At 48.3% G+C, this 15,597-nt stretch overlaps 1 protein-coding gene across 2 annotated transcripts in view; it reads left to right on the top strand.

Moving 5' to 3' along the window:
* LOC147021401 (carbonic anhydrase-related protein 10-like) overlaps positions 1-15,597 on the top strand; it is a 198,684-nt gene that overhangs the window by 135,104 nt on the left and 47,983 nt on the right. Inside the window, exons 1-2 of one of the 2 annotated variants that reach the window (XM_085891319.1) lie at positions 380-1,979; positions 10,662-10,734. In XM_085891319.1, coding sequence (XP_085747445.1) covers positions 1,134-1,979; positions 10,662-10,734 — 919 coding nt within the window. In that variant the 5' untranslated portion in view covers positions 380-1,133. Of the gene's footprint in view, positions 1-379; positions 1,980-10,661; positions 10,735-15,597 lie in introns of those variants that run through there. The other variant, XM_085891320.1, reaches the window with a different exon arrangement.

The following is a 15,597-nucleotide window of genomic DNA, read 5'->3' as shown; positions in this document are numbered from 1 at the left end:
GCTCGCGTCGGTGCCAGGAGCTGCACGCCCGAGGGAGGCCGGCAGCGCGACCTGGCCGAGGTGGAGACGCACACCAGGGATAATAAAGATCCTCTATACCCCGAGCATCAGCAACCCCCTCCTGTTTCCCCCCCGCGCTGAGATAGTGCGACCAAGGGGGCCCCTTTTTCCCACCCCCTGCCAGGCACTGTCCGCGAGGCCCGCGGAGTGCGGCGCCATCGCCGCTCCGCGTCTCATCACCAGACGGGTAGGCGCGACCCCGTCTCGGCCTCAGGCCCGCCTCATCCTTGAGGGTGTTTCTTTTCCTTGGTTTTGGGTATGTGTTGTCGGCGCCGTCTGTGAAGTAGAATTGTATAAGTGTTGCCGTGTGCTCGGTAGTCGGTATTAGCTCTGCATTGTTTTCGCTTTTATATTTGCTTTTTGTGTAAATGGAATTGTGTTTTCTTTTTTTTTTGTGTGCTTTTGGTGGAATTGTATTTGTGTGCTTCCCGTGTGCCGCGAATAAATGTGCTTTATTGTTGAACTGTTCTCCCGCTTCGCTTCGTCTTTTCCCCCATTGAACCCTCATCTTGCTTCACGTAAAGGGTTGGTAGTGGGCTGAGTACGCCCGATAATTAATCGAACCGTCGAGGTCGACGATAACACCGCTCGGTTATTCTGATAGTACGGAACGGGTCGCTTAAGTGGCCCGTGTCCGAAGTCGACCTGCGGCGAGGTGCGATCGCCCGGTCTACCCTCCGCGTGGGTACTTAGGTAGGTCGAATTTGGCGAGCAACCCTATCCCACGCGGGGGCTGATTGGCTCGATCGCGGTGAGACCAAAAGGTCCACCCGTGACTGGTTCCCGGCGTTAGTCCGAGAGGGTCACGACTGGATTGTCCGTCCGGTGGGCGACGTGCCGCGATTCGAGTTACGTGGCCGTTCGCACGCCGGCGGGCGCGAAGACCGCAACACTGGTGTCAGGTCGTGCGATACAAATTCATCGCCCTCCTCGCGGCACTGGTATCGGAGAACAGGAAAACAGGCTCTCCTGTCTCCGGCTGAATTCACGGGAATCGGTCCAGGGGTGAGAGAAGCGACCCCCGATTCCCTCCAAATTACGAGCGAGCAAATTAACCCTTCACGAGAAGCAAGATGGCGTCTCAAGGCGAGCGGGAGCCGGGGGTATTAGAAATGGATGTAGAATGTGTAGAATCCATGGCTCAGGATGGAATCCCCGAGCAGGAAATGTTGATTGTGCAGGAACACGGACTCGCCCAACTGAACCCAGAACCTGAGGTGGGTGCGGCAGCGGCCGCGGTGTATGACACCTCCCCCCCCCCTCTCCACCAAAACCCTTCCCCGACCCCTGCCGAAACGGCTCACCCAAGCGCACCCGACATGACCCAGCTATACACCATGCTGGCAAAAATGTATGCGGAAACGACAGCGAAGATGATTGCGAACATGAACAAGCAAATGAATGAAGTGAAAACGACGATGGATACAAATACAAACGAAATGAAAGGCATGAACGAAAAGATGGATACAAATACAAATGAAATGAAAAACGAAATGAACAAGCAAATAAACGGAATGGAAGCAAACATGAAGGAAGAAATGAAAGAGCTACGGGGTGAGACGCAGAACATGGGCCGATGCCTGCAGGCGGGCATGAAGGCCGTGACCAGGGAGCTGGGAATGGCGACTCCACGTGTGGGAGCAAACGAGCTGGAAGGGGGTGCAACGGCTGACAGGCCCGCGGTGGAGGCGGGTGAAAAAATAATTCGGGGGGCGTGTTGGACGAGGGTCGTGACAGAGGAATCGACGATGACCGAAAGGAAAAAATTAAATGGGGAGACCAAAACGTGTGAGACGAGACACGAGGTGACGACAAAGGAAATAATAATAGTTGAGACAAGGGAGGTAAAGGGTGAAGAGTTGGCAGTGACGGTAGCCGGGAAGGGAACGATAGAGGAGAGACTGCACGGTGAGGACGGGGTAAGTGACGCACACACACACACGGAGGTAGTGGAGGATAATGGGGGTGAGCTCGCGGAGCGTGCAGGGAACCGGTGCGAGCAGCTGGATGGCCTCCTCCAGGAACGAGGGGAGGGAGTATGCCCCCTTGAGGCGAGTCACGACCAGGTGAGTTCGGTCGTGCTTTGCGAGGTCGAGGGGAGGAGTGCTGTGGACGGGTGCACGGAGAGCTTGGGGGGTATAGAGGCCCCGGAGACCCTTGTGGGGACACGAATCCCCAGTGTGGTTGTCCCTGGGTGTGTGGTGCAAGGTGTGAGTGCGGCACCGTGTGTGGAAGCGACCCCGTGTGTGAGTGGTGTGGTGGCGATGGTGCCAGAGTACGTGCTTCCCAGCACGCCGTGTTTGGATGAGGCACCGTGTGTGGATGAGGAACCGTGTGTGGAAGAGGCCGTGTGTGTGAGTGAAACGGCCAGTATGAGTGAGGCACGGTGTGTGGATGAGGCACAGCGGTTGAGTGCCCTCGCGTGTGTGGGTGAGGCACCGCGGGTGAGTGCCCCCGCGCGAGTGAATGGAGCACCACGTGTGAGTAGTATGGTTTGTGTGAGTAGTGAGGCACGCGTGAGTGAACGGCCGTGTGCAAGGTCGCTGTGTGCCAGGGAGACCGTGTGTGTGAGAGAGCGGTATAGAGGGAGATGTCGGTTGGCATGCGGGAGCACGCAGCCGCGTCTCCCCGTGTGAATGTGATGGAGTGGACTGTGTGCGTCGTAACACGCAGGTGTGCGTGGGTTGAATGGAGACGAAGACGGCGACATGGGAGAAACGAAAGCCGTGTAGCGGCTGTAGCTATTTCGGGGACCGTGCCGGGTTCGCCCAGCAGTGAGCACGCGGTTCGTGCTGTGCAACGCACGAGACCGCCACGTGCTCGCTTGCGAGAGTGAAGTCCCGGTCCGGAAACGCACGCGGTGGATTTGCCGATCCCGCGGACGGACAAAGTTTAGGCAGGTAAATGGATTTGGACCGGACGGGTTCTCCACGCGATCGTGTGTGTTAAGCTCCAACGGACAAAGCACATGTGTTCGCGTGGGGAACCCCTCGAGACGTGGGGCTTGTTTTTTTATGCGCACGGTGACGTCATGGCTGCACGTGGGGTTGGAATCCGGCAGGAGGGGTATCTCTGCCGGATGGCACCGTCCAAGGAGGGACGAGGAACACGTGCAGCTGCATGACGTCACGGACAGGTGCAAAGTGCGTGAGCTCTGAGTTGCCGCGCAGGTGCTGCGCATGGAAAAAAAAAAAAAAGGAAAAAGCAAGCCTCACTTTCGGGTGCACAGGATTCCTGGGCAAGGGGTGAAAGACCCCCTTCCCCTGGGCACAGGATGGAAACTAGTTAGGGGGAAGGGTTAGCTTAGTTAGACCGACATCATGGGGCAGGGGTAAGTCCTCATGGAGTCCGTGGAATGGATTAGTTAGAGGGATTGTAGCCAGATTTAGGTTAGGAAATAAAATGGGATTATTTTGGAGACAGAGACAGACTTTGGATGTGTAGAGGGGACGTAGTTTAGCTACGTAGTGTTAAATGGAACGTGCTGTAGTTTAAGGGACGACGTGGGAGCACGAGTTAGTTAGGGGATGTAGTTAGAAAAATGGCAGAGTTCAGTGGTGTGTGTGTTGAAGAGTTGGTGAGTTGTGAGGCATGTGCTTGGTGAGTGAGTGAGGCCAGCGGGTCTGTGTGAGTGGAGTGAATGGGGAATGCATGGTGCGATGAGTGATTGGGGGGAGGAGTGACTCCCGCCCAAGGGACCCCGGGGTCAGAGTAAAGTGAGTTAGCTGGGTTAGTCAAATTGAAAAATGAAGGTCGTTTTGTTGTTGGTGGGAAAGTAGGCTCGAGACCCATTTGGAGGGGTGCAGGAGCCCTGTTGACGGGCTTGGGAGCGTGGCTGCGAAAGGTGAGTATCGCTGAGTGGGTACCCCGGGCACCAGGCTAGTCGGCCGCGGTAGGCCATGGGCCCATGGGGGGGCCGGAATAGAGTAGTGAGCACGGGTGCGCCTGCTTGGTGCGGGGGCCCGGAGCGCCATTGGCCGCGTGGGCAGTGTTGTGGGCACGGGTGACCCTCGGAAAGGGGCCCGTGAGGCCAGCCTGCCACGTGTGCGTTTCAGGGGAGGTGCCATGGGGGGCACTCCCCGGTGTTAGGGAGCTGGTAGGCTCGGAGGCAGTGTAGTGCCCGGGGGTGCCATAGCGGGAGATTCGGCAGAGGGTCGTGCCTGCCAAAGGGAGCCACGTGTCCCAGCCAGGAGACCGTGTGAGGGCACGGAGAGAAAATTGGGGGGCGAGGCCCGAAATTGTGAGGACACCAACACAGGCGACGGGAATCTGGGTTGTTAGAACCAATAGTTTAAGCGAGAGGCGCTTGTTGAAAGCCCCGGGGTAGTTTAACAGTTAAATGGTTAGGGTAGATTAGGAGATGTACCCCTCCGCACCATCCATCCCCTCGCTGTCGTTGTGGGCCGCTGGACCCACTTGGTGTTAAGATCGCTGAACTCTGGGGAGGCCATTCTGAGGCTTCGTTGGGCCTCGGCACAGGACATTAGCTCTCCCTTGTTCCCCTCCGGGAAGGGAACGTAGGGGTTGGGAGTAGGCTAGGTGACAGGATAGGTTAGCCGAACAAGGACGATAAAGGGGGTTAGGGGACGATTTATAGAGGCGAAGTAAAAATAAAAACAACAAAAAAAATAAGTTGGGGCTAAATTGGGGTTTGACAAATTAAGGGAGTGGGTATGTACAGTGACAGGCAAAGGCGATAGGTGGGAGGGAGACAGGTAGGTAGGTCCGAGCCCGCCTTCCAAGTGGCCAGCACCACCGCACTCCCTCCACCAACCTCCACTGAACGGCAAAGGCTGGCCAACTTCATCGGCTGGCCGTGTTTTGCTGCAAGGCAGAGGCCGGCCAACTTCATCGGCAGCTGTTGTTTTGCTGCAAGGCCTGTGCCGGCCGGATCATCTGCAGCTGTGGTACTTCAAGGCCTGTGCCGGCCAGTTCATCTGCCGGCTGTGTTTGCCTGCAACGTTCTTCTTCTGCGGGCTGTGTTTGCCTGCTGCCTTTGCCATGCCATGCCCACTGCCCACGTTCACCAGCCCCGTTCAATTTTGCTTTGCCCCCCCCTGTTCATTTCCATGTGCGCCAGGATCAAGGCAACAGTTTGCAAGCTGCGAGAACTGCCCTGTTGGCAGCTACAACACGGGCCTGCAGTGGCGGCCCATGCACCGTGTTTGCGTCCATCCATTCATCCATCCATTCGTTGTGCTCATTGCGTGTGCCACTTGAGCTGGCACGGAGACTACGTTTGTGCGGCCCATGCACCGTTGTGGTTCACTGCGTTCAGTTCAAAAGGGAAGGCCTTGGACTGCGTGTGAGCAGCCAGCCACGTTCCCTGTCACCTGCATTGTTTTGAGCCAGAGACTGCATGTGGGCAGCCTGGCTCCCTGCTAACTGCTTTTCTTTTGCAGAGTTCAGTGATCCTGGGCCATGGTTTAGTGTAAAATTTGTAAGTTAAGGTTAAGATGTACTGTAAATATGAGTGCGCCCCCGGCATGTATGTCTTAGCGCCGGCAATTTTATTTAAGTCGTCCGTGTGAGTGAGTTTGTTTAGATAGTTACGCAGCCCTCAGGTTATTTATTTTGGGGACACGAATACCATGAATGTCGCACTCAGGGATCCGTAGGTAAAATGTACTAGGGGAAAACTACACATGATGGCACACGAAAATTTGACGACTCGGGACGAGTCTGTAAAAAGGGGAGGGGGTAGTGTTGTGGTTACCAGATTCGCAAACCACCATTCAGGTCCCTTAGGTGAGGTATCTCGGTAAGTGCATGTGTAGTTAGGCCCAAACCCGTTGTCTAGTGGGAATACATGTCATTTATGCGAGCTGCGACTCTTCAGGATAGCCGTTTTTCTTTTACTATCTTTATTTTGGACCAACCGCCATGATCACAACCACAACATCAACCACCAACCACAACGCCGCTTCACCACAACCGCCACGACCTTCCCGTCACACCTCGCAACTGTAGCATCGCCACCGTTCTTGCCCCGCTGTGGGTACCGGTGTTGGACTCATGCAGAACGCGCGTCGAACAGCGTGTACAAAATCACGGATTTTGTGCTTCAAAAACGGATCAAAAACGACACACGCCCACTTTTTGCCGTCCAATCGGTGAGCGAGGGGCGAATTGGCCCCGCCCCCAGGGCGATCGATATATGCAAATTTGTGGATCAAAAAGCCTTCACGCCCACTTTTTCTCGGGCCAATGGGGAGCGAGGTGAAAGGTCAAAGGGAGGGGGTCAAAGGCGAAGCTGCGGGGGGATAAAAAGGACGGTGTTCGTCAGTCAAGAGAACGAGAACGAGAAGGAGTCGGAACGGAGGGGACGAGTGTGGAAGTCTGGAGCCCGAAGCCTGCAGTAGCTGGAGAAGCTGAAGAGAGTCGGACGAGGGGGTGCTCGCGTCGGTGCCAGGAGCTGCACGCCCGAGGGAGGCCGGCAGCGCGACCTGGCCGAGGTGGAGACGCACACCAGGGATAATAAAGATCCTCTATACCCCGAGCATCAGCAACCCCCTCCTGTTTCCCCCCCGCGCTGAGATAGTGCGACCAAGGGGGCCCCTTTTTCCCACCCCCTGCCAGGCACTGTCCGCGAGGCCCGCGGAGTGCGGCGCCATCGCCGCTCCGCGTCTCATCACCAGACGGGTAGGCGCGACCCCGTCTCGGCCTCAGGCCCGCCTCTTCCTTGAGGGTGTTTCTTTTCCTTGGTTTTGGGTATGTGTTGTCGGCGCCGTCTGTGAAGTAGAATTGTATAAGTGTTGCCGTGTGCTCGGTAGTCGGTATTAGCTCTGCATTGTTTTCGCTTTTATATTTGCTTTTTGTGTAAATGGAATTGTGTTTTCTTTTTTTGTGTGCTTTTGGTGGAATTGTATTTGTGTGCTTCCCGTGTGCCGCGAATAAATGTGCTTTATTGTTGAACTGTTCTCCCGCTTCGCTTCGTCTTTTCCCCCATTGAACCCTCATCTTGCTTCACGTAAAGGGTTGGTAGTGGGCTGAGTACGCCCGATAATTAATCGAACCGTCGAGGTCGACGATAACACCGCTCGGTTATTCTGATAGTACGGAACGGGTCGCTTAAGTGGCCCGTGTCCGAAGTCGACCTGCGGCGAGGTGCGATCGCCCGGTCTACCCTCCGCGTGGGTACTTAGGTAGGTCGAATTTGGCGAGCAACCCTATCCCACGCGGGGGCTGATTGGCTCGATCGCGGTGAGACCAAAAGGTCCACCCGTGACTGGTTCCCGGCGTTAGTCCGAGAGGGTCACGACTGGATTGTCCGTCCGGTGGGCGACGTGCCGCGATTCGAGTTACGTGGCCGTTCGCACGCCGGCGGGCGCGAAATCCGCAACAATATAAATAAATATATATATATATATATAAATATATATATATATATATATATATAAATATATATATATATATACATATATATATATATATATATATATATATATATATAAATATATATATATATATACATATACATATATATATATATATATATATATATATATATATATATATATATATATATATATATATATATATATATATATATATATATATATACACAGGGTGAGTCAAAAGTAGCGCCCTATTTCTGTTTTTTCGGCTGTCAGATTCTTTCTGGGAAGTCATGTTGTTAATAATTGTCTTGCAGATTATTAGTTTTCGGAATTTATTTATTTTTGATTTTGTTTTGCAGGTTATTGCTGCGAGTTTGGAAATTTACTGAATTTGCACCAAATTGAACCATGAATTACCTTTCAATGAATCAACGCATTGCGGCCATGAAACATTACTACAAATGTAATGAACAACGATGGCGGCACGCTGTTTGGCACAGGAATTCGATATTAACCCACCTCAGTGAAGAAACATACGATTGATTGTCGAGAAATTTGAAGCAACAGGGTCAGTAGCCACTGCAAAGAAGTCCGGTCGTCCGAAAACGTCAACGAATGTCGTTAATGCTGAAGAAGCCATCAGAAGACTGGAACAAAGTACGCAAAAGTCAACTCGCCGTTGATCTGCAGAGTTGGAAGTGAGCCAATCAAGTGCTATCCATATCCTTCACCAGAAAAAAATGGAAACCTTACATTCCACGCTTACTGCATGCCCTTCATGATGGAGATGACGACCGCTGTCTTCAATTTTGCTAAGAGTTCTTAGCTAAACTTCACGAAGAGGACACAATGCTAGACAACATCTGGTGGTTAGATGAGGCATGTTTTAAGCTTAATTGCACAATTAACAGACACAATTGTGTCTACTGGGCTGTGGATAACCCAAGAGTGACAGTTGAGAAGGAGGTAAATTTACCTGGAGTGACAGTTTGGGCAGCCATATCTCCATTAGGGATAATTGGACCCTTTTTCTTTGAGGGATCTGTCACTGCAGAAATTTACCTGGATATGCTGCAAACCTTCTTTTGGCCCAGGGTACAAGATCAGGACTGATATTTCCAGCATGATGGAGCTCCATCTCATTATGGACGTTATGTTCGTCAATGGCTTGATGAAAACTTTCCCAGAAAGTGGATCGGCCGCCGCGGTCCGTTGAGTGGCAGGCACGCTCCCCGAACCTTAAACCTCCAGATTTCTTTCTTTGGGGGCTCATGAAAGACCTTGTTTATCGTGAAAAGCCTCGTACCATTCAGAAATTGAAGGCTCAAATCACTGCAAAGTTTGAGGAAATTGATATTGAACTCTGCAGACGTGTGTGTCGCTCTGTGCCTGCTCGACTGCAATTGTTCATCGATCACGAGGGAGGGCACTTTGAAAATTGCAAGTAAAACACCTTGGTACAGTTCCGTAATAATTTTTTCTTGAATAAATGATTCGATAAACATGTCATTCATTTATTTTTACCTTCTTGTACACTGTAATACAAATGGCAAACAAACAATCGACTGACAGAAATCAGGCCCTACTTCTGACTTACCCTGTATATGTATATATATATATATATATATATATATATATATATATATATATATATATATATATATATATATATATATATATATATATATATATATATATATATATATATATATATATATATATATATATATATATACGAGCGGGTGTGCTTACACATTGTGTAAGCGTATGAACCATGTTTCTCCATTGTCTCGGATCGCTCACCTGCATTTGATTTTTCATTTATTTATTTTCATTTATTTATATTTTCATATATGAATGTTGTTTGACGATTCTATGATTTTTCCCGGTGTAACGGCTTCGATGTCCATCGGCACACAAAATCACCGTGCTTCCCCATTGCCTCAGGGATCGCTCAACTGCATTTGATTTTTCATCCATTCATTTATTTGTTTATTTATTTACTTACTTATTATTTATATTTTCATTTACGGATGCTTTCCGACGGTTCTGTGATTCTTCCTGGTGCATCGGCTTCGATGTCTGTCAGCACACAAAATTACCGTGCTTCCCCATTGTCTCGGGTCACTCACCTGCATTTTTTCATTTATTTGTTTTCCTTTATTTATGTTTTCATTGATGAATGTTGTCCGATGATTCTGTGATTTTTTTTTTCCTGGTGTGCTGGCTTCGATGTCCATCAGCTCGCAAAATTTCAGCTTTCTACGTCACCCGGAAGGCACCGATCTTTAATATCAGTCAGTGAGTCAGTCTGTCAGTGGTGAGAAAGAGCTATATATATATATATATATATATATATATATATATATATATATATATATATATATATATATATATATATATATATATATATATATATATATATATATATATATGATAAACTTAATTGATGAAGAAATTCACTTTCTGTGGAATAAAAAACAAATTGCCTTCTTACCTTCCCCGCCGAAGGTGGATGGAGGTTGTTTTCCCCTCTTTTTGTTTGTGAGCAGGCTGTCTCAAAAGCTTTACGGACGGATTCGGCCAAAACTTGGTGTACAGGTTGGTTGTGTGCGAAGGACGAATTGATTTGATCTGGGTGTAGATCCAACCGCATCTGGATCCGGATACGAGAATTTTTTTTAAATTTAGTTAAGTCATTCTTCACCATTGAGAGATGGAACCAAAACAATATATATTATGATATTTCAAAAAGTTGAAGATGGGTTATGACAAATTTTGGTGAATGAGTTGAGTAGGTGACAAGAACAAGGCAATTAGATTTTGATTGAGTTCCAGATGCAGATCCAGGCCATCAGTGGGATGCAAAACGTAAACTGTTCAGCTTGGCAGAGGTTTGTGCTCTACAAAGTGCCGTTCTAGTTCGATCATTGTTTCACCTGTACATCATTGCATTAATTAGTTGGCCATCATAACTGTGTGTTGTCTGATTAACACAAATTTTTAAATGAAACTTTGTTTTCTGACATCTTTATTGTTGGCAAAAAATCTTTGAAGTTCTATCTTTTCATCATCTTGTGGATGATCATAATTTCACTTTAATGATGTCATTTGGTTGTTCCAGTTGTGGTCCTTAAAGGGAATCACACATTGTTTGAATGAAACGTACACTGTCGTACATGTACGGTATCGATTTTGAAGGTGTATGTGAATTCTTTTTGACACCTTGTGTTCCTTTCGATTTATTGTTATTCACATTAGGTGGCGGACACTGCAAACCCTTTTCTCGACCGACTTCTCAACAGGGAAAGCATCACAAGAATTTCTTTCCGAAGTGAGTTGTATTACATTGATTCCTTCATTCTTGTGCGAATGCACATTCAAAAAACGTGGGGATATTGTAATCGGCTCCATCTGTGTGTCTGTCTGTCTGTCTGTCCGTCCATCATGCTAGTTCCTCCTAACGGTTGTGCAGAAATTCACTAAACTTGGAAGTTTTGATCAGCACATGGTGTGAAGGTGCAAGAGCAGTGTCATCCCCCCCCCAACCCCACCTCCCCTGGGCACGGGGTCAAAAGGTCAAATACCAAAATGCAGTTACGGACACATTTTAAACATTTTTAAATGAAACTTTGTATGTGCAATTAACATTGGGGGACGCTTGAAATATGGAACAGTTTTTGGGATTTGACCCTTGGTCAAATCATGCCCCAGGTCAATGGGGGCTTGTGGTCACAGCAGTCAAAACGGGAAAAATTAACTAAATTTGACATTGGCCAATTACATTTTTGTTAAGTTTAATTTGATATTGGATAATTGTCACGTCACCTAAAATTGTTGATATGTTAACTGTGAAATATTTCATGTTTGTTTAAAATCCTTTTCTTTTTTTTTAAGTGGTTTCAGGCTCATGGAGGAACTTGTACAAAAATCACATTCATGACAGAAATTACTCGATATCAGTGTACCTTTAGACACACACTCGCCTCTCTGCTGTCGAGCCTGGGTTTGAATATTGACCCAGCTATAAACTGTCATCCCGGTGTTTCACAGGCAGTGATTCATCAATGTGTGTGCCATTCCTCGGATGGACGGTAAACTGGGCGTATCCTGTCTGCCGGCATAAATTTGTGGACGTTAAAGATCCCCCGGTGACCTTCGCGAAGAGTAGGCGAGCTATCGCCAGCACCTTGAACAAATTACGATTTCCTGCCCTAACTTTAATCGAGCGTCAGGCCTGGCCAGAAGAGTAGGCGAGCTATCGCCAGCACCTTGAACAAATTACGATTTCCTGCCCTAACTTTAGTCGAGCGTCAGGCCTGGCCAGCCGGTTCGTGAAAGACTTGGGCCAAGCTCCCCCCTGCTAACCTCACAAGAACGTGTGAATAATTGTGGATGTTAAAGAATAAGAATAAGAAGAAATGTACTTTTACATGGATTACACGATCATGAGCAAACAGTGGACAAACATAGTGTGTAATATTTCAACCTGGGTGCTGACCTGCATCATGAGTGAGGGGTTCAGAAGGAAACATGACACTAACATGCCAACTCAAGTTTTGATAACTGTTAGTCGTGTCTTCACCTATTGATGAAATACAATGAACAAATATTGTAGTTTTCAAAAAATGGAATCGCCATCAACTCGTTCAAAGTTGTGAGTACGGACAATTGGCTCTGTCTGAGGCTGTCAGCGAATACCAATGCCACACGTGACTTTCTTTGATAAATATATTCGGATAATAGCAAAATAAAATCGAAGCTTTATTTGTTTTGTTGGGTTTCATGGGAATTTAAAAAATAGGACCACTGGACCTGGAACTTATCTGGGGCCTGGCCTAATGTCATCCAAATTTGGAAGCATTCTGACTCGTGGGTCTGAAGAAGAAGATTTTTTTAAGGAATTTATGCGATTTTCCAAAAATTTACCGTTCACCATTTTGGCACACTTCTGGTCATGTGATTGGCATGGAATCCATCATTTAACATCATGACCCTGTCCTAATGTTGGAACCCAAATTTGGCAGCATTCTGACTGGTGGGTCTGGAGAAGAAGATCTTTTTTTTCAGGAATTTACTGTCCGCTATTTTGACCTATTTAAAGTCACGTGACCGGAATGTGCTTTACAATCCCGATTACCAGTCGGGAGTGGAACGTTGCTGCCGAATTTGAGCCGGATTGGGCCAGCGGTTTGGCCGGAAAAGTCGAAATAGGAAACGGACGGACGTTGCACGATGACAATACCTTATCTGGAATTCAATTACAAATAAGCTAAAAAATCTACACGAGGGACCTCACAATGGAAAATGTCATTTTGCTCACCTTCCCAGGATTGTATCCCCATCTACCTATTACCTTTACATAAGGAAAGTCTGATGCAGAAAAGGTCAGTTTTGCCCATTTTCGGCGAGGCCAAATTTCTGAAAAAGTTTACCGAAGGGACATTTTTTTCGGAGAAGTTGGTGTCCAGTCTTTCTAACCGAATACAGGTATGCAGATTATGAAAAAAAAAATAGGATAGCAAGCTGAAATATTGGTTTTTAACCATCAAAATTTTAAAACAAAATGGCCACCAAAACCAAAACCACATAAAAGTATCACGAATCAAAAAAGCGTGTTCAACTGTAACTCTGAAAGTATTCATGCTGGCTTTAAAATTTAAAGTTGTAAATGTTCAGAAAGTGCATATCTACCTAACAAATATACAAATTACATGTATTGTCATTTATTTTCTTTGCAAAAGAGCAAAAAATGCCAAAAATATTAAATTTTGAATATTTCAAACAACATAGAAACGAATAATTTTTTTTATTCAACTTTGTACTTTTCCATATAAATACAGTACTGTATAACTAGAAGGGCACTCGGAAGAGTGCATACCTCCACCATGCGATCCACGAGAACATATCTGGCCCAATACATTTTTGAGATATCGTGTTATATCTATATATATATTGTTGTGGTTACCAGATTCGCAAACCACCATTCAGGTCCCTTAGGTGAGGTATCTCGGTAAGTGCATGTGTAGTTAGGCCCAAACCCGTTGTCTAGTGGGAATACATGTCATTTATACGTGCTGCGACTCTTCAGGATAGCCGTTTTTCTTTTACTATCTTTATTTTGGACCAATCGCCACCATCACAACCACAACATCAACCACCGACCACAACCACCGCTTCACCACAACCGCCACGACCTTTACCGTCACAACTCGCCACCATCGCATCGCCGTCGTCTCGCGCCACTCATGGGCACCGATGCTGGACTCGTGTAGGGCGCACGTTGAACAGCGTGTACAAAATCACGGATTTTCTGCTTCAAAAACGGATCCAAAACGACACACGCCCACTTTTTGCCGTCCAATCGGTGAGCGAGGGGCGAATTGGCCCCGCCCCCAGGGCGATCGATATATGCAAATTTGTGGATCAAAAAGCCTTCACGCCCACTTTTTGTCGGGCCAATGGGGAGCGAGTTGAAAGGTCAAAGGGAGGGGGTCAAAGGCGAAGTTACGGGGGGATAAAAGGACGGTGTTCGTCAGTAAAAGGTGTAGTAGAAGTCGGAACGAGGAAGAAGGGAGTAGTAAAGGTCGGAACGAGGCGAAGGAGTCGGAACAGAGAGTCAAGACTTCGCGGGCGGTGGAGCTGCTCGTCGTGTGCGTTGAAGTCGGAACGGAGGGGACGAGCTGTGGAGAGGCGGCGAGGGCGGACGAGGGGGTGCTCGCGTCGTGCAGGGAGCTGCACCCCTGGGGGGCCGGCAGCGCGACCTGGCCGAGGTGGAGACGCTCGTCGCGCACATAATAAAGATCCTCTATACCCCGAGCATCAGCAACCCCCTCCTGTTTCCCCCCGCGCTGAGATAGTGCGACCAAGGGGGCCCCGTTCCCACCCCCTGCCAGGCACTGTCCACGAGGCCCGCGGGTTGCGGGGCCATCGCCGCTCCGCGTCTCATCACCAGACGGGTAGGCCCGACCAGGTCTCGGCCCCAGGCCTACCTCATTCTTGAGGGTATTTCTTTTCCTTGGTTTTGGGTATGTGTTGTCGGCGCCGTCTGTGAAGTAGAATTGTATAAGTGTTGCCGTGTGCTCGGTAGTCGGAATTAGCTCTGCACTGTGTTTTCACTTTTATGTTTGCTTTTTGTGTAAATGGAATTGTGTTTTCTTTTCTGTGTGCATTTGGTGGAATTGTATTTGTGTGCTTCCCGTGTGCCGAGAATAAATGTGCTTTATTGTTGAACTGTTTCCCGCTTCGCTTCGTCTTTTTCCTCCATTGAATCCCCATCTTGCTTCACGTAAAGGGTTGGTAGTGGGCTGAGTACGCCCGATAATTAATCGAACCGTCGAGGTCGACGATAACACCGCTCGGTTATTCTGATAGTACGGAACGGGTCGCTTAAGTGGCCCGTGTCCGAAGTCGACCTGCGGCGAGGTGCGATCGCCCGGTCTACCCTCCGCGTGGGTACTTAGGTAGTTCGAATTTGGCGAGCAACCCTATCCCACGCGGGGGCTGATTGGCTCGATCGCGGTGTGACCGAAAGGTCCACCCGTGACTGGTTCCCGGCGTTAGTCCGAGAGGGTCACGACTGGATTGTCCGTCCGGTGGGCGACGTGCCGCGATTCGAGTTACGTGGCCGTCGCACGCCGGCGGGCGCGAAGACCGCAACAATATATATATATATCGTTTTTGGCCCAATCTCTCAATCGTGAAGAATCACTTAAAAAAAATTATTTGTGGATCCGTCCACAACTTTTTGAGATATCCTGCACACAGACAAACAGACAGAAAGGGGTGAAAACATAACCTCCTTTACCTTCAGTGGCGGAGGTAACGAATGTCAATAACTATATACAGTAAAGTAATGTTACAAAAGAATTGACAATGATATAAAAATAAATGAGTTTGTAATATTTTTAGATATTGTCAGTATTACACTTTTAGACATGTGTTGCTAGCCGAAGAAAACTCGAGAATGAAAGATGTAATATTTTAATGTTCCATTTTGTTGATTTTTAACTTTAACCCTTTGAACCATGAACTCCTTGAACTTTCGGCTCCCCCACTCTGGGCTCCCTGGAGAAAAATCCGGCCGCTCGGGTATATGGAGGTTTTAAGAGTGGCCGGTAAAATGGCCGTTAGCGTTCAAAGGGTTAAAGATTTTAATCATATAATGACCAGTCCCTTTTCCCACGAATGGCGGCCT

The sequence above is a fragment of the Eptatretus burgeri genome, chromosome 8 (genome assembly GCF_056783735.1).
Source record: "Eptatretus burgeri isolate ZD-2024b chromosome 8, Ebu_testis_v1, whole genome shotgun sequence".
In the NCBI taxonomy this organism is placed as follows: Eukaryota; Metazoa; Chordata; class Myxini; order Myxiniformes; family Myxinidae; genus Eptatretus; species Eptatretus burgeri.
Note: the sequence above shows the minus strand (reverse complement) of the source record. Positions and strands in the feature narration are given on the sequence as shown.